Source organism: Gymnogyps californianus, chromosome 1 (genome assembly GCF_018139145.2).
Source record: "Gymnogyps californianus isolate 813 chromosome 1, ASM1813914v2, whole genome shotgun sequence".
NCBI lineage: Eukaryota > Metazoa > Chordata > Aves > Accipitriformes > Cathartidae > Gymnogyps > Gymnogyps californianus.
Genome location: NC_059471.1, coordinates 186,709,677 through 186,732,270, shown reverse-complemented (window position 1 = coordinate 186,732,270; position 22,594 = coordinate 186,709,677). Strand labels below are relative to the sequence as shown.

Sequence of the window (22,594 nt, the reverse complement as noted above, 5' to 3'; positions counted from 1 at the left end):
CTGGACCTGCTCCTATCCCCAAGGGAAATGGTGATTTTTTCCCCAAACTTGAACTGGAAAGGGAACTTACTTTTTATCTGTAACCAGTCTTCTGCTAGTGCTGTAATCCAGTATCTATCTAGGAATATGGAATTTAGGAACAATAAAAAAGATATATGCGAAAGGATAGTTTTATGTATATATGATATTTTAACACTGACATAATTTGCATTCTTTAGTTATATAGCTAGATCTTTCTTCTCTTTTAGGTTTTCTAAAAACTGTCTAATTTAGTCTAAATGTTTTATAACCAAAGGCAAGACTTGTAAGAGGATGAGTACAAAATCATAATTTGTACGAATACAATATTCGTCTATTACATTGCCAATTTATCTCTCGATCTGTGAAGATTTTTTAAATGTAGCATTACAAGACATAGCAGATTTTTATAGGCAACACAGATACTATTGCAAAAAGTTAGGATTTTTCCATCCTTAACCATTGCTTTTGGAAATTTTTAAGCTAAAATGATTCAGCCATCTCTGAAGATCTTATTAGGAAAACTGTGTTTGTTTTGTTTGTTTCCCTTGTATTACAAGATTCTTGCAGTCATTTTCCAGATCTCTGGCATCTCTAGCATTTGGAGCAAGGCTCTGAACTTGAATGGAAAGTGAACCTTGAAGCAATCATGTACTACTTCGCTTTTCCCATGAGTTTGCTTACAAGTGTCCATACTGTTAGTTCAGTCTCGGTAGAGACCTGTGAGAATTAGACAGCTGTGTTGTCTAAAAATTTTATCTGTACGGAGCACACACCATCTCTTCACAGTGCCATTCTGTACCTAGAATGCACATTTGCCGTTACCACAGAAAAAAACGGTTACATCCTGGATTTACTGAGCAGAGTTTTCCCAGAGCGTTTCACCTTTGCTCCTAGTCTTGCTTTTACAGACCCCAAAGAGCAGTCCTGTACGCTTGGAGGAGATGAAGGAGAAGGGAATGCAGCAGGGGCAGGCAGAGCCTGCAACCTTTACAACAGCATCAGCAAATGGAGCATAAAGATTAAAAACAAATAGTTTGTTGTCAAACCTGTTTGACATTTATTCACCTTTAAGTGCTTGACTTTACAAACTTAAATTGTTTTCAATGTGGGACTTCTTTAAAAAATTTTATTTTGGAGGGGAGAAGGTTGACATATACATATACCTGAGCTTGAAAGGAAAGACAGGAAGTATGTTCTGGAAACAATGTAATTCTCAGCTTTGATCTCCAACATAAGGGTTTTTTTGTCTGGTGCAGTAAAGATGCTTTCTGAATATATAAAACCATGGGAGCTGATTAGGTTATAAGATAAGAAACACTTAATGTTTGGATAGTTGTTTTGGATCTGGACCTGTTTGATGAGAATTTGTTGGCCTCTGTGAAGTAAGTTGGTCTCACTGCATTCCTAAAGGGCATATCTTCAATTCATAATTATCTCCATCACATTTGGCATAAACTGTGACAAATAATTGATGATGTCAGCGGAGAAGGCAGGGAAGGTAGTTCTACAGGAACATAGTTTTGAGTTACTTCAGTTCTCAGAAGACAGGAATGAAGCAGGGGTCAGTGAAGGAAGGCCAGCACTTCTATTATCCATACTTCTCTGGTTTTGTTGATGCATATAGAACTTGATTTTGGGTGGCTCACTATTTACCCTTTGCCTTTTGAATCTGGAAGGTGTGATGTAAATTCATCTTCAGTTTGACTACTAATTAAAAAGTGATTAATTTCAAACTACCATTTTTTCAGAGGAAGGAAACAAAGGTTATGGACCCGTTTTTGAGGAGCAACCCATCGATACCATCTATCCAGAAGAATCTTCAGATGGACAAGTTTCAATGAACTGCAGAGCTCGAGCAATTCCTTTTCCTACTTACAGGTAACCTCTCTTGTTTTGATTTTCAGGTCTTAAGTATTTTACTCATTGAGTGTTTCAGGTTGTGGTATTAAATGATTGACTGTATTAACAGGTCGATACAAAGTCTTCAAGGCAGACAAAAATGGGGAGATTTGCAATTTTTGAGTAAGAATCAACCTTGATTCAATTTGCCAAAATGTCTAGACAGTGTTGAAAACAGTATATTCCTGTTGTGTTAAATGTTTTCAGCTTTTGAAAGGAATACTGATCCAGATGCAAAAAAAAAAAGTGACCTTTAAAAAATAATTAAAAGGCTATCTTTCTAGCTTAGGCTAAGGATGACTGAGATTCAAGTCCTTGTTCTTCTTGATTCAGAACAGCTTTTTTATCCTATTTTACTCTGAAAGAGGAAGGACTGGCTGTTGAACCTGGATATTCTACATCCTATGTTGCTTTTGCCTCCACCATGTTGTAGAGAGATGCTCAAGAATGTGTCTGCTATGCTACTGAAGACATGAAAAACTTTATTCTGGAAAAACGTTTCAACTCGTTTTAGTAGAGATTCACATATGACCTCTTTCACAATAATTGTGTTGTTACTAGCAGAGCAGTTCTGCTTCGTTGTGAGATCTCGGGGCATCCATATGAGTTTGTCGGCCATTATCTGCTTGTTATATATGGAGGAATGTACTTAAGATTGTCACTATTAAGACCATGCCTAATTTACAACCTAGTGATGGGCAGAAAACTGCTGTCATCATAGTAAGGGACAGACACAATTTCTTGCCAGCAAAAGAGATCCATCTCATTAAATTATCCTATGATCCTATGATCTGCCCCCAATACTCACATGTGTTCCTAGGCTCTTGGCTTCTAGGACAGAAAAAGCAGTTGAGTCTGCTGGCTATTCTTTTAAATCTGTTACAGTATTGTGGTCAACTGTAGTATTCTTCCATCAAAACAGCTTAGCTAGTCTCCATTGCCTTTTTTTTAAATACACTTACAGGTTGTCTACATATACAGAACCACGTGTGATTGAAGGATTTGAGGGGAAACTAGAATACCCCTTTTGAATACGATCCCTGGCTCTAGTATCTTTACAAGTTTTTCTATGTGGCATTTTGCTGTTGCGCTTGTTTGCTCTCCCCATGCTTGGAAAGTACTGGAAGTGTGGAGAGATCAGATACACTTAGATTTGATACCCTTCTGATGTACTTCCTCATCACGTCCAGTTTGTCCAGAGACGACTCCACCCTGTCTGCAAGGCTATGTAAACATGCCATCTATAGAGTGATTACAGGCTCCACATAAATTTTAGCATTCTTCTTTATCTGTCATGGGCTCTGCAAAATCTGAACTAGTGAAGTCACTCTGGAAGAATTGCCTCACACATCCAGAGCTCTTCTATCTAGGAACAGATCTGACAATTAGTGCTGATAGCTGATGTGATGATAATTGCAATACAGAATAAGGCCACTTTCCTTATTTCCCAACATCATTATTTTAGTCTACCTCGATATATTATCTTCATTTCTTAGCCCTCCAACAGTTCCTGAGCCAAAATTCTCCTGTCTAAGAGGTAGGTAAGTCCTTCCTGTCACTTTTTCATTGCAGCATAAGCTGTCCTCATGACAGTTATTCCTAGGTATTTCTGAACAGAGGATTTATTATTTGTAATACAGACGTGTAGTATGCCTCGCAGGACTGAAGTGATACTTCTAAAATCCTGTAAAACCTAAATACTATTTACTGCATCTTGAAAATCCTGCCATTTCATTATTTATTTTTAATTTATTTTTTGTTAATACCACTTTTATTATTGTTTCTTTCTATGACAATTGCAATTTCAGCTTCCAAATGAGTATTCTGTATATTTTGGTACATCTTCAGTAAGGAAGGAACACATAGGATATGCGCTCTCATTTTCAAACACTAATTCCCCTCTGTACCTTGTGACAAAAAATTATTTACACTGAAAGGATTTTATGATCTTTAAATATATTTAAGTTGCATCTTTCCTATTTGTGCTCAGGAAACGTGCAGTTCCTTTCACAGAAGGTTATGGGCTCCCCCTTGTGGACACAGTAATAGATAAAAATATAGATATAAATCATGAGTGCTGATTCCCACTCCATCTATTTTAACTTTTTTTAAATCAGTAGAAATCAGTAAGGGCCAGACCTGGGCCACCGAGTTCTTCTCGTAGTCCCTGAAGTGAAAGTTACAGTGTCTCAGTGAACTGGCTGTGGGGTTTTACAGTAATTAAGGTGAGAGGGTCCAGCAATTTTCTGAATGTAGTAAGTAGGTCTTAAATCAGGCGTGCCGCTGTTTTTGCACTGACTTCACTGGCACGTTAGGCTTTATGAAACATTTTCATCCCCTACAGCAAGTTTGCAAAAAGCTCTTAAAAATTTAATTAGTCCATACTTTAAAGGTTCAGAGGGAATATTTTCTTAGCCAATTTGGCCTTAGATAACTATTTGAGGATAGGTTTATAATCCCAGTGCTTGATCACTAGCTAGCTCATGCATGGCCAGCTCAGGCATCCTTTACTACATGGCCAGCAATCAGATTTTAACCTATGATGTCACATCTCTGAGAAGGCTGAAGCAGCCTGAGACTGTTATGTTTAAAAGACCTATGGAGTTCAAATCTGTGGTTCTTGCTGAAGAAAAACTTAAAACATATATAGAAGCATATTAATAACTTCCTGTCTAGTTTATCACTACTTATGAGTTATTTTTGAAATCATATTTCTTACCAGGTTTGGTTTTTTGGGCCAAATCTTACATCTGGCTTTTCTTTTTTAATAGGTGGAAACTCAACAACTGGGATATTGATTTAACAAAGGATCGCTACAGTATGGTGGGAGGCAGACTTGTTATCAATAATCCAGAGAAATCAAGGGATGCTGGAAAATATGTCTGTGTAGTGTCGAATATCTTTGGAACTGTCAGAAGCAGTGAAGCCACTCTGAGTTTTGGATGTAAGCCGATGTTTACGTCAAAACGTAGAAACATTATGGTTAGCTTGAAATGCCCAATGTTTTACACTGCAGTGTCTTCTGCTAACATGTGCTATAGCTGTATTACTCTGTAAAAACAATATCTTAAGTGCCTTAGTCTGCAGAGATCAACACAAAATAAGTTTTGTAAACATTTTATAATCTTTAGCATTCAGCTGACATGACATCCTTCTCAGTGAGTTATTGTTACATTATTAATTGAAGAGACTCATGGAACCGGATCTTGAGATAATAATGTCCAGAGTCTTTTTAAATCATGGTAGGACCTGAGGGGAAATAGTCACAGAAGAAAGACGCAAGTGGGGGCATATGGTGATGAGGCGCTGCTGCCGTGCAAATGCAACTGGGATGCCTGCAGGAGGAAGGCATGGCACTCACTAGTAAAGCGTGCTCCCTGACTCCTAGGCTACGATGAAGACCCTGCTGGGGGACATTTCTGTCAGCTTCTGACAATCATGAACTAGTCTTGTGAATGCACGTGTATGCACAGACCTGCACTGTCAACAAATACATGCATTGTAAAAAACTCATGTACTACATGAAGAGTAATGTAAAATGTTACTGACTGAAGACAGAATTTGGGATTTTTATTTTATTTTGCCTTAAGATGCTTTTTTCCCTGGATGTATTTTTTCATCAGAGGACAAAAAAAGTAATCCACAAAAAAAGGAATCCACTCTTACTGGTGACCCTTCACAAAGCCCTGTGTGCCCTTTAATCCTGACATTAAGTGTTTAGTGCCCCTCTTGTCTTTCAGCAGCCTCCGTGATCAGAATTCACTCCTTACTGTATAAGATCAGAGATGAAGTGAAAAGTTTTGCTTTCTGCTAGTGGTTATAAGACTGTGGGACTATATCAAGGAAACTCAAAAGCTGTAATGAGCTGATGGATCACATTGTAGTTGATCTAGTCTTAGTCTGTATTTTACCCAGTGTTTTTTCTAGAATGAATAGAAGGCCAGGTTGTTATTTCCTTCTAATGGAGATGACATCAAAATTCAGTTTACAGGATATTTATTTATACCTAAAGCAGGCATCAATGGTGCCAGTCCTGAACGACCAGTAGGAGAAAAGCTACAACAATAGCTGTAGCTACTTAAAATTAAACCAATACACATAATACATGAAAAAAGTAGAATCAAAGCAGTCTGAGGCATGTTTTCCTGCGTACCAGCTCACCAACTGCATGAGCTGAATGTTGATAGTTAGTGTACTGGACAATTACACTGAACAGAACCCTAATACATAATATTTAAATATTTAAATGATAATAGGGCAAAGAGGCGAGGAATAGAACTGAAAAGATAGCTGGAAACTGATAAATACCTGTTAGGAAAATGCTGCTCTCATTCTTCTTTGCACTGTTGTATTTCTTCCCTTCTTCTTTTTATGATCACCTATAAAAAACATTTCCTTCCACAATCAGTTTCTAAAGAATTGAATATAGAGTTGCTAAAATTAATATAGAAAATGTCTGATCTTTAATGGAAGTTTTTGTTCCTTTGCTTGTACATAAACTGACTGAAAAATGGCAACAACCATTTAGAAAAGTTCAAAAAAAGTCTTGACTAGCTGTACATGAGCAAGACATTTTATTTTTGTCTTACTGTCAAATTTACTGAAATTATGGAACAAAAGCCACATTCTCTCATAAACTTCATGTCAATTAATCCATCTGAGAACACTGGGTTTAGTAGAACTGTATCTTTTTTAGATCCAGTGCTTTAAAACCCATTAAAATCTTTTTTAGCTGTTGCACACATACTCCTGAAGGAAGGAATTTTATCCTGCAGGAATATTTAGTGGCTTTTTGGTGTGTGCTGGGCAAAATCAGAGGTGATACACTGTTCTGTTTGCTGGGAAACAGTTTCACTATAGTAAAACACAGCAATTTCATAGCAGAGAGGCTGCAAGAACAACAAAGAAGAGAAATTTCCACACTGTCTAGATATTAGCTGTATGCTTATAGGAGTGCAGTGATTGTGCTAATTCTTTCATTCTAGCTAAAAATGAATGTCTTCCAATTAAGAGTTCATGGAATCACACTTACTATAATTCTTGAGTAATAGCCAAGTAGTGCTTACGCAAAGAAGATCTCAAGATCCAATCAGAGTACAGAGCATTTCATAAGTAGGAAGAAGGTATACAATTACATCTCAATAATTGTATGACTTCCCTGCACCTGATGTAGACCATTCTATTTCAGGACTAACATAATGTTTTACATATACAAATTGCCTGTCCTATTCCATGTCTAGAAATTTGTGGTGGCTGTCCCAAAGTTTCACATGTTATTTAAGAACACTGTAAACAAAATGTCTGCACTTAAAATGTAAACTTAAAATAGCTAAAATAACTTAAAAGCAATCATAGGTTTTCCTTTCATCAAACCCTACACTGTCCATATGCAAAGCAGTATCATATTAGCAACACATTTGTTGCTAATGATTGTAATTTTTAATTTTTTCCTATTTCTGCAAGAGATTTTAAACATTAATCTGTTCCAAAGAGAGCAGAAATGAATAATAGTGGCAAGTTTCCAAGATGATCAAAAGGTCTGCAACAAGGAAATTGATGTTTTCAGGAGAGATCAGTCAATATTTTGAAGATAGAAAGTAGTTGTGTAGTAAGGTCCATGCTGGCAAATGGAATGGGAATATACTCAAACTACTGCAGATATTATATGAATAGAGGTATTCCAATCTGTGTGGAGAGCTTCCTTGGCTTCAATTACAAAACCTGTCTGGTCAAATAGCTAATTCTTACTAAGTCAGCCTGGTATACTTAATTTCTTTTTTATCAAAGAGTAATATTCCAGATTATTTGGGAGATAGTTGTGGAGAACTGAATACATTCATTGCACTAAGGCACAGGGTAAGATTATATAAAATAATAATCAGAATTCCTTAGGGTGGCCCATTACAATGCCTACCATTTAGGCATTGATCCAGTCAAGATCCAGTCAGTCACTGGAAAGATCTGTGTTATCTTCTGGTGTGAGCAGAATAAACATTAGTATTTCAGAAACTGGGAGAGGCGTCTTGCCCTGAACACTGACATAACTCTCCTAGAGTTTTTTTCATGCATTTGACAAAGCATAATGACATTTGCTTCCTAGATTCCTGTAGTCATTCAGGTCTGACAGCTATGGTTGGCCTTGGAGGAATCCTTTACCTGTACCATATTTAGTAAAGGTAGCAGTTGTTACAGAGTTAAAGAATTAATTATTTTTAGATAATGCAGAGTGTCTAAGAGTGTCTACTGGATCTATCTAACTATACATTGCGTTTTACAGTAGTGAATAGTCTCTGTTTTCTACTTAATCTCTTTTTGTGTGTAACTCTGTCCTGATTTTTTCTTTATTGTTTCTGGCTGACTGCTCTTGAACTTAAGTTTTAGTTAGATCTCAGAGCCAGCCTTGGGAATTTAGTAGAACTGCATAGCTGCCTGTCATTGAAGAAAGCTGAAGTAATCTGAATGAAGTTAGCTTAGATGATTTCTGTGGTAGAATATTGCATTCAGAGGCTGTACACTTGGCTGTTACGGATTTATTGTTTGTACCACAGTAGCATTTAGAGCAGGACTCCAGTCAGGATCTCTGCAATCTCACTGTGCTTGGTGACATGGAGAAGCTTCACAAGAGATGTTCCCTGCCTCAAGATGTTTATAGTTTAGTTTCAGACTGGATACACAAAATGACAGTGAAAAGAAGCAGCAAAGTGCAATTTCTTTGACCTAGCTGAAGTTACTCATGCAACTGTTGTCTTATCACTGCAGATACCATTACTGTTCTCCCACAGTCTGTGGGATGATGTGTAGCTCCATGAAGGACTTGTTTCCTTTTTACAACAGTCCCTTTACCCTGCTGCATGGAAGTTGGTTTAAAGAGGGTCAGCTAAGGTTTTTCCTGGGATCTGAGTCACTTCTGTCCCAAACCTCTGGCACGAAAGATGTGTCTGAGCTAACTGCTTACCAGTCCTTGGCTGCTGGAGTTGTCAGGGAGGGCACCCAGGTCATTTTAGAGAAGCCACTTTAAGTTACAGTAAAAAATTAAACTTGCATTTTGGAGAAGCTAGTTGAAAAATAACCTAAAAATCTTTTTCCTTTCTCTTCCTGGGATTCCTTCTTCAAATGTAGCTCACCTGACTACTCTTAGGGATACAATCTGCACCACTTTTTTTTTTTTTCCTGGCATTTACTGTTATGATGACTAAAATATTGTAAAAAAATTCATTGCATTTGATAATGACAAAGTTAAAATGAGCGAAACTGGCATTATGGGTCCACAGGTATCTATCTGCCATATATTGTTGTATTTCTATATTAATCTCTACAGGGCTGAAAATAATTAAAAAAATAATTGCAGTGAAAAACCCAGTTTTCCTCCCCCCCTTTTTTTAAACTAGATCTGGATCCCTTTCCACCTGAGGAACGCTATGAGGTTAAAGTGCGAGAAGGTGTTGGAGCAGTGCTTCTTTGTGAGCCCCCTTACCACTACCCAGGTAAATCAGCTCCAAGTGCTTCATTTTTAACTGCTTAAGAGTGCAAGACAAAATAATACTTATTTTTAAAAGTTTCCCTTAAGTTTACTTAAACAGTAACTTCTGTGTAGCTTGAGAATCACCATTTAGGTTAGGTTTCCATTTTGAATATGTGCTTGTAGTTGAACATGTGTAAATGACCTTGTTGAATTTGCAAACAGTTTTTGATGATACATATAGCATGACTCAAACTAATCTGGATAATGGAGGGGAGGCTTGGCCTACCATTCGAAAGACCTGAGTACATGTCACTGTGTCATCCCAGACTTTCTGCTGACCTTGGACAGGGCCCAGCTTCATTCCACCCAATGAAGTCACCACAACAGAAATTATCATGGGCTCCTGTTAAAATCATGGAACAGCAGCAGGCAGCCCTAGAGGGGTCAGAGATGAGGTGATTTACGCTCTGGAAGCATGACCTTTCTCTCAGCATGAGCTACTGAAGAGCTCTACAGGGATTATGCCCCTAACCTCAAGCATCTGCAGTTCCATCGTGAGGGGTGAATTTGGCTGTTAGCATCTCTTTTACCATACATTGCTTGTAAAATGCTATAACGTTTTAGTTTTCATACTCTGTGTCTAAGTATTGCAAGGAACTGAAGAACTGAGACATATTTCTAGTTAAAATTTCTAGTCACAATACTGGCAAGGGCTTCACAGCTTCTCAGTTGGGTCAGGGTAAGACCCAGCTGCCTGTCTCCTCCCACCCCACTCCGGTTCCTGTGGGAAGGCTGTGCCCAACCAAGGGGAGCTGTGCGCACTGTAGGCGTGCACATAAATGCAGTAATCTGCATTTACGGGAGCAGTATGCCGATGTTCAGCGTAGACAGGTATTAGCTGGCTACTGAGACAGGTATATTCTCTCTCATATAGCTGCCTCTCCCGAATAAAAGATCTATAAGCTAGAAATCAGAGTGAAGTAATTTATATGCAGACAGTATTCCATGGCTTAAGTAGCTGATAGGATTGGTTTTTAATATTGACTGGAAAATGTTTTCCTCCAGATGATCTCAGTTATCGCTGGCTCCTAAATGAGTTCCCGGTATTCATTGCTTTGGACAAACGACGATTTGTGTCACAGACGAACGGCAATCTCTACATTGCAAATGTAGAAGCATCAGATAAGGGCAATTATTCGTGTTTTGTGTCCAGCCCTTCAATAACAAAGAGTGTATTCAGTAAATTTATTCCACTTATTCCACAGTCCGATCGTAAGTATTTATTGGAAATACTATGTACATGCAATCTACTTTCATAGATTCATAACTACTTTCAGCTCTGTGAGGAGAATTATGTGGCAAGTTGTAATGGCTACTGCACAATGTTATTTAGTTTTCCAGAGACAGAGGTCCAAATCATTCCCATCCACAATGAAAGCTCTGTGAAGGAAATCTCCCCAGATTCATTCACAAATTTCCTTTCATATCATTGAGAACAGAGTTCTCATCCCCAGAGTCCCCATCTCTTTTATGTGATAAGCCCCTGTACTCATTCCAAAATCTCTAATATCTTTTCTGGTCTTGGCATTGGTTCAAAGGGGTGTGACTGTAAAGCAGAAACTTTATGTAGAAGTTGATAAACAGCTTCAGGAATTAATTTTTTTCCCAGGAAATCCCCCATGAAAATGGAAAATCCTTTTCACCTGCTGAAATTTCCTATCCAACGGTGGCCTAAAGGCTTTGTGTCTCATAGCCAATGCCCTGAGACACCTATGTGGCTTTGTGTTACTAGATTATTCTCCGCCATTTCTTCATGAAAACTACATGTTTTCCAAATGGTAACCTTTTGCCACTTCAGACTGTCAGTCACTAGGGTCTCATAAACTGATCATCAAGATCTCAGCGACCCTTTTATCTTTTAAATTTCCCATATTACAGTGAAGAACTGTGATTGAATTTGAGTAATTACAAATCAGTGATCTTTGTCCAAGTTTTCTATGGCCAATACTTAATTCACAATAATTCAAAACATTCCATCCAGTAAAAGAATCAGTGGAAAAGAGAGACTCGGGTTTTTGTCTGCCCACACACACAGTACATCATCAGACTTCAAATGCAAGTAAATAAGTTTATGTTAAAGCATTGTGCTGTAAAAAACATTAGGCATTACTGGCCAGAGAAAGATAACTAGTTGCTGAGTAAAACAATTCTGCCTTACTATTAAAAGTTCAGTGCTAAATCAGACTTCATGGATGGCCAGGCTATTTATTTACTGTAAAGAAGAATTTTGTCTGGAATTTTAAGAATGGTTTTCTTGAACTGGGGAAGTTTCAATAGCTGTATTCCTTTCTGCCATGCCTTTTTTGAGAATCTCTTTTTTCATGTTAGGTGCAAAAGTATATCCTGCTGATATCAAGGTGAAGTTCAAGGACACGTATGCTCTCCTGGGGCAAAACGTGACGCTGGAGTGTTTTGCTCTTGGGAAGTAAGTGTGTTTTAAAGTTATTGTAGAGCACTGTTTGCTTTCATTCAGGGAATGAAAATACATGTTTCATCATCAAACACTTTTTTGTAGTCTTCAATTTAACAGCCAGTTCTTGAACATGCTGATTTGTACTTTACTGTACCTTTTCAAGTCCGGTTCCTGAACTCAGATGGAGTAAATACCTTGAACCCATGCCAGCCACTGCTGAGATAAGCATGTCTGGTGCAGTTCTTAAGATCTTCAACATTCAATATGAAGATGAAGGACTTTATGAGTGTGAAGCTGAAAACTATAAAGGAAAAGATAAACATCAAGCAAGAGTTTATGTACAAGGTGGGTAGAACAATTTTATTCTTCATAATCTATGTCGCTTTTACTTATGTTGGAAATATCTGTGTTTTCACACTTGATGTCAGTGCTGACTCATAGCATCATCCTGACACACTGCTGTTCAAGTTAATAGAGCAAAATCAAAACTTATGCATTGAATGCCAGGCATAACATTTGTGTATCAATTGAACAACTACTCAATTTGTCTGCTTATCATAGCTGTATATACACCTTGACAGTAATGTGTGTTAGTATTAATATAATTATGCATAATGGAAATTAAATAACTTTAGAGTACTTGAAAGAACTTCCAGGAAGAAAAAGAGACCATTAGGTTTGTTATGCTTTCTTGTTTCCTTATTTTGTTTGTCTTTTCTAACTGTCTTAGCTCTCGCTCTTATTAGCTACACTCGGTTCCTTATTCCTCCAGCCTCTGTCCCTTCCATTCATGCATTTGGTTAAACGAGGGAACCAAAAAATTGTATCTTACTGCTTATAGTGGAATCATCGCAAGTAACCTGACTCCTTGATTGAGACTTATGCCACAAAACTATGGCATGAAAAGGTCGTACACAACATCTGAATTACCTTCAGAAGAGTTCTGTCTCTTTTCACTGACTGTACAGAACATCTCCTGAGTTAAGATCCTCAATTAAGTGCTTGAATTTCAGTGGGATAAATTCAAAATTGGTGTGGGAAGGTTATTACTGCTTGCAATAGGTAAAGCTAATAAATAGGTTCATTTGCTTAGCAAAAGCAAAAATGCTGGGGCATTTTCAATATTAATTTCTTAAACGTCTTCTCTGGACCAAGACAATATTTTCTTGGAGACCCTTTCAGTACATATATGGTTTTGCAGGATTTCATGTCGTTTAACTATCATTTTTATGGCATTACTGAGTAATTTCCACATTGTATAATCTACAGGTCAGTGTAAATGGTAACATCTTATGTCTTTGAACATTCATGAAACATTATTTCAATTCCATATTTTCTTCTTACAAAAATTGTTTGAAGTTACTTTGAGTCTATGTGGTAAGACAAAAACATCCTCACTTCATTCTTTCTTGTGCTGGTGCATTGCTGAGTTATCATCATTACTTTGTGTTGCCTGTTAAGTATCATGGAAAAAGCAGTGGAGTTAATAGAACATAATGCTAACTAAATATGTGTCTGCTATATTTACAAGGCATCGTGTTTTTTATTCTTCAGCCTCTCCCGAGTGGGTAGAACATATCAATGACACAGAGAGGGATATAGGCAGTGACCTATACTGGCCTTGCGTAGCTACAGGCATGCCTATTCCAACAATTAGGTGGTTGAAGAATGGTGTCTCGGTAAGTATATTGCCATAGATAATGCAGGATTGATTAGTTAGTTGATGGAAACGATTTTTTGAAGCATGCATTATTAAAAGCTTAAAAGAAAATGAATTATAATGATACAAATATTTGCTGATTCCACTTGCATTAGGCATTAAAATCTATTTTTTTAAAGTTTTATCTCAATATTCTCTGCAGTTTTGAAATGCATTTCTTCAGGCTATTTAATATTCAGCTCTGAGTTATGAATTTGTCTTTTGACCACATGTTTGGGAGGTGGATATCCCTTTTTCTCCAGGCCTTTTTAAGTAAATGCTATTTTCTTCTCTCTGGATAAAAAATGTCTATCAGCTTCTCCCTAAAAATAATCCTTTTTACCGCATTATACGTGAGTGTGTCTTTAGAAATGGAAGACAAAATGCAGTGGGAGGAGACAGGAGAAGAAAGAGTAATTTTTAAATTATCAGTGGTGTTCCTATATCATGTACTTTTTCACATTTTTTTCTAGCCACAGAATATTGCAAAATTTCATTATTTTAGGTGATGTGAAGTTTAAATGAGTACCATTTGATACTTTTAAGTTTATTGCATTGGATATTTTGTTTAAATGAAGTAGATTTTCTGTCCAGACATTTCAACAACGTATTTAATATCCATTGCTTATACTGTATGATGAGCCATTAAAGAACAAAAAGACTAGAAGAGGGCACAATGTAACACTGCATCTGTTGAGCTGTGGTGACACTGATCTTGGCAGGCAAACAAAAAAAGACAATGAGGCAGCGTTGTTTTGGCTGTGTATCTTAAGAAAAATGTGGGAGGTTGGTGGGAGGACAGGGATATCACCATCTGCCATATGGAGATGGCTTAAACCAGAAAAAACAATCCTGTTTTCTAGCTTCTGTAGTTATTACAAACAAGTAATTTAGCAAGTGAATTGCTTGACGATCCCCATGGAACTTGGCTTTCCCTGACAAAATCTGCATACTGGATTGCAGAAAGCGGTGTGTAATTCTCCAGTAGTACACCAGAAGATTATGCTGTCTGTTAATATTATGAGGTGATTTCCAAATGGAAAATAGCAAACATATTTAAATTGCCTTGAGAATATAGCTTGTTTCTAAATCGGATAATTTTTAATTAGGTATTTCACTTAGCATAAAACAAAGATTTCTTGTAGAAAATCTGATGTAAATGTTTGTCAGTAAAACAGTACAGGAAATGTGATTCCTTTAATCTATTAGTTTTTCAGATAAATAGTATTCTTTTAATCTTCCAGTACTCCATGCACTCCAGTTGACTCATATACAAAGTTTAAAGCTTTACAGCTTCATTTTCACAAGAAAACAGAATTTATTAACATGATCTTTCAAAAACCGATTGACATCTGTTTGTAATTTACAAAATACCCCACCACACTTCTGTGCATTTTTATACACAGTTTTTTAGAAAGAGATAAAATACTTCATTTTGATTTACTGAATTTTCTTTTTATATTAAAACAAAGTAATGCAAAATAGTTTATACTACCTCCCAGAAGAACCTTCTGAAAAACTACCTCATTGGGACTTGCTTTGACCTTTTACTGTTGAAAAACAATGTATATACAATATAACATACTAAACAGTGAGCATGGCGAAACAAAGCTTGTGTGCATAAAATGAATTTAATTTCTTGTTTCTTATTTCTGAATCAGTAGTGTTTGCATTAGTATCGTAACAGTGGACTGAAGAATAGATGTGTCTAGTGCCACTCAGCTATGAATTTTCCAGAAAAATATCAATCGACACTGAATCTTTCTTTAAAAAAAGAGGGTGAACACGTTGTCACAAAGACTGAAATGTAACATGGATAAAATAAAATCTCATTGGTGCCTGCATGTTGTGTGAGGGACTCTCTTCTGAACACTGTCACTAAAAAAAAAATGAAGAAGTGTGGATGGGTGTAAATTCTTCAGCATACGTAGTCTATATGAATATCCTGTTGTTTTATTGATTCTGTGTTTTAGTTCCGGAAAGGTGAACTAAGAATGCAAAGTCTGAGCTTTGACGATGCCGGCATGTACCAGTGTATAGCAGAAAACAAGCATGGAATTATTTATTCAAATGCTGAACTGAAGATTGTGGGTCAGTGGGATTATTTGCTCTATTTACTATTTCAGGTTTGAGTAAGATAGCAGTTGTGTTTGCAAGCATTGTTTGGGAACAGATTCCTGTGAGGATAAAGCTAAGAACCCTCACTGAATCTAGGTGCGGTGCGGTTTATCTGAGCTCCCTAGCTGGGTTTTGGCAACAACTTGAGGAATCAAGTTACTAATTTATGGGGAATGTTTGCTGTATTATTTCTGATGTTTGCTTGCTGCTGTTACCCCTCAGAGGAACTGGTAGTTCAGAAATTATATGAAGCGCGTAGAGTTGCTGGCTACCCTCTCAAGCTTGCAAAACTGGTTGAGAAGTGTTTTTGGTTTTGCTCACCTATGCTCACTCCTCTGTGGGGCAAAATCTGCTTATTTAGAAACCATGTTGTCAGCCAGCAGGCCTTTGAAGCTCTTCTTCTTCACTCTCCCCTTTGCTTTTGCCTTCTACAACCCATTTAGTCCAGCTGCAATGTTTGTGTGCAATATAGTTGTCCCATTTGATGGCTGGATGCTGTTATTAATCTGCTGTGTTTTCCTAAGGAGCATCCTGTTGAAAGTTTGACTTTCAGATCCAGAGTGCTCAGGCTTAAAACAATTTCTGACGTTTTTACTGATGTCATTAGAGCAGGTGTATGGGCTGTATGACATGGCTTTCCTAGGAGATTTCCCTGCAGTACTTGCCCTGGGTTCTTTCCATCTCACACTTGCCTCCAGACTTTCCCAAGAGCTAAACTATTCTTGACTTTCCCGACCCATTGCACAACAATACTTCGTCCTTCCATTACTATGTACTTGCTACCAGCCTGGATTACCCAGAAATGAGCACTTTTTGCATGCACATTTTCAAAATTCAGTGTTGATAAGATGTGGATGTTTATCAGAGTTTTTCTCTGTACTGCTGTAATTAACTAATAGCCCTATTTCCTCAAGCTGTGCACACACTTGCTGGCATGATTAACAATGATGGTACGCCAAGATGCAAAATAATTAAAAGCATTTTTTTTTTATTTGCTTACAAATACAGAGAAAATTAGTAAGCAAAGGTCTGACCTCAGATACATTAGTGTGGTGCTTGCTACACTCATGTCTCATTACTCTTGTACATCTGAGAGTGCACCTAAGGCCAGTCAGCCAAACAGAACACTACAAAGAGGAAGAAGGGCACAACCTTAAAGTTGCTGGAGGGGGCACTGAAAAGTAAACGCAACTATTCTTTGAAAGTATGATCGAGTGAGCAACTTCTTACAGAAACTGGTCTCCAGGAATCTAAATTTTATTAGGACTGATCAAAAGGCCTTTGAAAAGGAGGAACTTTCTATTGATTTCAGTGGATTTTGATCTTGCTAGATGGAAGTTCAGAAGTCAACAGAAAGAAACCTCTAGTGTAACACTGCATAGAACTACATAATGATTTTTCCTGTTTCTTTTAGATCACCATCTACTTCTCAGCACATCTCTGTATCGTTAATATTTTTCTCACTTGTCTGAATAACAGACATTTGTATACAATTCAATAGTTCTGTCATTTACTTCATGTTGCAAACAAATTGTATTTTGCAGAGACATCACTAACAGCAATACTTGTGTTAATTTTTGCTTTCAGCTTCACCTCCTACTTTTGAACTGAACCCTATGAAGAAGAAAATCCTAGCAGCTAAAGGGGGCCGTGTAATCATTGAATGCAAGCCTAAAGCTGCTCCTAAGCCAAAATTCTCCTGGAGCAAAGGAACAGAATTGCTTGTAAATGGGAGCCGGTTAGTATTGACTGTTAGTGGACACTGTGAGTCTTAAAAATGCTGCCTTATATTTCTATTTATCCTGTAGGCTAGTTCTCACTTTTGCAGACTTCAGGGGCGGGAGAATGTGTAATTTCAGGAAAACAATATGCCAAAACGTTACTAGCAGTGTGGATCCAAATAGCTAGCAGGGTATCCAACTTTAACCAGTCTGTTTGGTGCTGTTCACATTTCAGAATTGAATTGTATCACAAAACTGTAAGAAAAATATTTGAATGACTACAAGTGAATGAAAGTACGCTCTCTTGCTCCAGCAATGTGAGGCATCTAATCATGCCACAGTCTATTAAATATTTTTTACTATAGGAGTGTTTATAAATGCAGTAGTTAGATGTGAGCTTCCAAGACGTGTTTGTGGTTTGTTCTTTCACTTACTACAATTCTACTGAAAGTATTGCTTTCTAATATAAAACCTAATTTCTCTGATATGTTTTTTGCACTTTCAATAGCATACATATCTGGGATGACGGGAGCCTGGAAATTATCAATATCACAAAGCTGGATGAAGGTCGCTACACTTGTTTTGCAGAAAATAACCGAGGAAAAGCTAATAGCACTGGTGTTCTAGAAATGACAGGTAAGTCTCTAAATTGCATTAGTTTGGTTCAGGTAGAATCCCTTAACTCAAAATCACTAATTTTTGTTCCTGCATTGCACTACTTTTGCAAGCCATTTTATATCTTTTCTTTCTAATTTAATTGCTCATTAAACAATGGATTGATGCTTTTAAAGCATATTGCTTAGTAGAAACCAGGTATGTTTGCACCAGTTCTGAGACTGTATCTCAATTTTCAGAGTTGATTTTTCCATAAGACATTATTAAATCTGATCCATTAAACTGACACATTTTAATGCATTCATTCAGTTTGGTAGCTTAATGCTCAGGCTAAGGTCTGATTCTGGGGCCATGACTCAAACATAGAAATGGGACTCTTACTGACCTTCCTTAGTTTTTCTTTTCCTTTTTTTTTTTGGTGGGGTAGGCAAGTTTGCGAGAGCATTGCAGTTAAAGAAACATGCATTAAATTTGTGAGATAGGGGCGTATAGCCGTATGATTGCACTACTAAATTCCCTTCCTTTATGGGTGTTAATATTTACTGATTGAGTACTGATGTCCTTAATTATGTATTTTAAATCTGATGTCAAATAAATAAATAGCTGTAGAACAGACAGGAAGGATGACATTCCTGAACAGCTATGTCTATCAAGTATCACTGATAGTAGAAGAGTCATTTATCAAATACATTTTTTAATGTCTGTTCCAGAAATCGTGCTGGATATGACAGCTCAATGCCACAATATTGATGTACTAATGTAAGAATTAATCTGTATCATCGGATCATATGAAAGCATTTTTCTGGCTGATTTATACCAAATTTATTGTACCAGATGAAGTGTAAGACTTTATTTTGATTAATCAGATTTGTTTAATGTTTGCAGTTACTTTTTATCATCTTCTGCAGTTTTATCTGTCTTAATATTACTCTCAGGCATTTAATTATTTAGAAAGGTTATGTAAATAAATATCCAGCCCCTTAATAGTTATATCATACCTTCTAAAGTCAGGAGGAACATTTGCATACAAAATTCGCACAATGAAACACTTAAACCATATGTTTATAAACCTTATAAACTAGGTATAAAGAATTTTAAAATCTTGGAGAATTCTGCTCTGATTCATCTAAAAAGGAAAACCAAAAGACTAAGACATCTCCCTTGCATCACAGCAGAAACAGAAGGGTCAGAAGACATATTTTAAAATTATTTTCACATTGTGGACAGTGATGAGGGTTGACGAAGAATGCTTTGAAAATGGTATTCCCAAGCACATTGTGTGGCCCATAAAACTTCTCAGACATTGCACATGACTACAGGAAATTAAAAAGTTAAATCTGAAGCTGACAGGCACTGCAAAGTCTGATGGTTTTTCCCACACGCTGTTTGTTCACTGCCACTGGACCACTCTTTCAGCAACTTCTTAGACTGGTAGAGTACTTAGTGTAAACATTTAGAAAATCACTGATGGTAGAACCAAGTGCTGAACGTACAGGCACAATGCTAGAATGGAGCAGGTATCCTAAGCATGTGTCCATAGCTAAGACTTTAGAGATCAGATGTTAACAGGTTGCTCCAATGCACTCTGAGATGCTCCATTCTGCAAAAGCCAGTAGTTGTGCCGTCCTCATAGTCTCAGTATTAAGCAGGTTCTAGATTACTAGAGTAGGATCTGGGGGAAGGTTTCTCTCCAAGGCAGATTGACAAGAAATGTTGGGTTTATTGAGGAGTTTTTGCTGTTCTGTGTATGGTGGGGTGTAGTGTGCTCCTTGGAGCATGCTCGAATCTAGGTCTTAACTAGTAGCAATAGCTCTTTTCTTATGGCTATTGTCTTCCAGGTTTTGGTACCCTACTCCCACTCTCATATTGATGGGAAAGATATTATATGTCATGGCATAAGGAAGATACTCTGTGGCTTTTTGTTTTATGATAATAATTGAAAGAAAAGGAACAGGTCTCAGTGATCCAGTGAGTCCCTTCCAGAACAGTGTTGCTAATTTGCCGTATGAGTTTGATGCATGTACCAAGAGCTCTATCAAGTATCATGAGATCTCTGCCTTTTTTTTGTTTCTGTAATAATAAGAGACATTGCTGAGAGATATACAGCTTTCTTTCTTTTGTTGTATTATTTTCTCTTCCTTTCCACATGTAGCTGTTTGCACAGTTTGTTATGCATCCATTATATTGTTTCTCAGTAGATAAATTAAGATCTCAATCCCTGCAATGCTCTAATGGAAATCTGACTCAGCCTGACAACTGAGTAGAACTTTCCATTCATTAAAGAGACAAGTTTTAAAACAGAAGAAATATTATAATTAAAACAAGAAATGCAACACAAGTCACATAAGATTCATCATCTGTCTTCTTTCTACCTGAGATATAGTCAATGAATAAAAATAGCTTTAAATAGTCAGTAATGTGATTCAGAGACTGAAACATAGCCATTTTCAAAGGACAGCTAAATAGAAGTTAGGCATTTCAGTTGTAAAAGGTTTCCTTTATTCTTATTAGTTTGGTCCTTTGAAATGTAGCTGCATGAATAACATATAAACTAGAGTTTGAGGGAGTGGTTTAATGTATAATCAAACAGTTGTGGAGCTGAGCTTACATTTGGATAAACATTTATTTATTGGAATTTTCCATGTTTGCCGTTAACTTCACAGAAGCTACAAGGATTACTTTAGCTCCGTTGAATGTTGATGTCACCGTTGGAGAGAATGCTACCATGCAATGCATTGCATCCCATGATCCCACATTAGACCTGACATTTATTTGGTCTCTAAATGGCTTTGTAATAGATTTTGAGAAAGAGCACGAACATTATGAAAGGAATGTTATGGTAAGATACTATAGATCCTTATTTAATACGTGAAAGCCTAGTTTTCTTTATTGTGAATAGCTGTCTTTTCTGGTTTACTTTTTCTATTGTGTTGATTCAGGTCTAGAAAGATGCAGTAGGCTAAGAACATAAAATAAAATTACGATTTAGACACCTTACAGACATGTACACACTTGCAGGTAGATACCTGAAATCAAATATCTGAATTGATATAAGTATGTTGGTACCTCAGTTAAATCCCACTCTGACTAGTAGTGAATATAGCTGGTAAGTAGGTAGTCTGATTGTAAACAGGGTGCAAATTATCTTGAAAAAGTGTGCATATGCATTCACTTTTACTTACCCATGTTTTTCTCATCAACATTTCTGGAATTTGGCACACGACTGGGCCAGATGGTGGGTAGGAGTCAAACAGTCTGTAAACACTGAGCAAGAAGAGTTTGTGTGAAGGCTAAACAAGTCAATACAAAGACACTCGTTTTGGCACATAGAAAGAGGAATCATAGCTCTTTCGTGTTTGTATGTATGGTTATCTTTTTACAGTCTTCTATCAGGCTTATTCAAAATTAATACCTTGAGTAGAAATCCCTTCTGGTTATGTCTAATCACATGCTAATTTACCTAATATTCAACAACAGCCTCAGAGTGGTTGCCCACATGTGTATATATTTATTCTGTTGTTCTGGGTTTAAATGATACAAAAATCCTCAAATTTAGATACCTTTTTTTGGTGCTCCCAAGAGGAACTGTGGGCTTGGAGAGAAAAGGTTGCCAATGGTGCCTGTAGTGTCCGGGAACACCAGGGGCCATCTTCAGTTTCAGCTCCGTGTTCAAAATGATGTACCATGTAACAGTACCTCCTGCAGAGTCTTTCTCCTAGGCTGGCAATATTATTTGATTTTCCGTGGACGAAGAGAGTCTTTTTCTCTCTTTCTTTTTCAATGTCTGTTTATCTCCATGTGAGAAGATGTTTCAAGCATAACTGTTCTAGTCTGATTTGGAACAAACCAGTCCTTTGAAGAGTCAGAGTTGCCTCAGCCTGCTCATTTGCTGAGTTGTAGACGTCCCTAAGAAGTCACACTGCTCTCTTTCAGTGAGAGAACAAGTCCTTGTCCAACAAGCCAGCAGAAGTATGCTAAGATCAGCTGAAAAACATTGAAACCCAAAGACATAAAGCCCTTTCTGCAGTAAACCTCCCAAAAGTCTCTGTCCAAACTTGGTAGCAGGGTACTGAGCAGTTTGCAGTGTATTTTGTGTTACCTCAGGAATTACAAAATACGTAGATCTACACTAGTACACTAGCATCATTCAAAATATTTCCTCTGTGTGGCTATTAAGCCACGCTTTTGATAGGTTTATATTTACACTGCCATACTAATCAGTGCATAGGAGTACCTTGAAAAAGCTTGAATCGCCTCCTAATGGCATTAGTTTGTCCTTACATAAAGGCTGGAATGAGTCTGAGTGTCAGTCAAAATAAGAGCTTAAAGAGTAAAGCCCCATTAATGTATTCCTTGTAAAAAAGCAAATAAAACCACTCTGGTTTTGTCAAATTTTATTTAGTTGATTGCTTTTAGCTACCTGACAGAAGTCACACAAAGAAATTGTGTTCCATGAAACAGAAAATCAGGCTGAAAGTGTTGATGAATCAGTGATTTTGGTGTGGAAGGAAGGTAAAAATGCCTTTACCAGAGGACTTGGTAATGCAAGACGGTCTAACGCAAGAGAAAGGAACCTGAACTTTCTC

At 37.2% G+C, this 22,594-nt stretch overlaps 1 protein-coding gene across 1 annotated transcript in view; it reads left to right on the top strand.

Annotated features, from left to right (window-relative positions):
- Window positions 1-22,594, top strand: part of CNTN1 (contactin 1) — a 103,858-nt gene that overhangs the window by 18,518 nt on the left and 62,746 nt on the right. Inside the window, exons 2-12 of the mRNA XM_050903305.1 lie at window positions 1,770-1,899; window positions 4,692-4,864; window positions 9,309-9,404; window positions 10,448-10,654; window positions 11,771-11,867; window positions 12,019-12,200; window positions 13,410-13,534; window positions 15,528-15,645; window positions 17,260-17,410; window positions 17,902-18,029; window positions 20,672-20,847. Of these exons, the coding sequence (XP_050759262.1) occupies window positions 1,770-1,899; window positions 4,692-4,864; window positions 9,309-9,404; window positions 10,448-10,654; window positions 11,771-11,867; window positions 12,019-12,200; window positions 13,410-13,534; window positions 15,528-15,645; window positions 17,260-17,410; window positions 17,902-18,029; window positions 20,672-20,847 (1,583 nt within the window). The remainder of the gene's footprint in view (window positions 1-1,769; window positions 1,900-4,691; window positions 4,865-9,308; window positions 9,405-10,447; window positions 10,655-11,770; window positions 11,868-12,018; window positions 12,201-13,409; window positions 13,535-15,527; window positions 15,646-17,259; window positions 17,411-17,901; window positions 18,030-20,671; window positions 20,848-22,594) is intronic.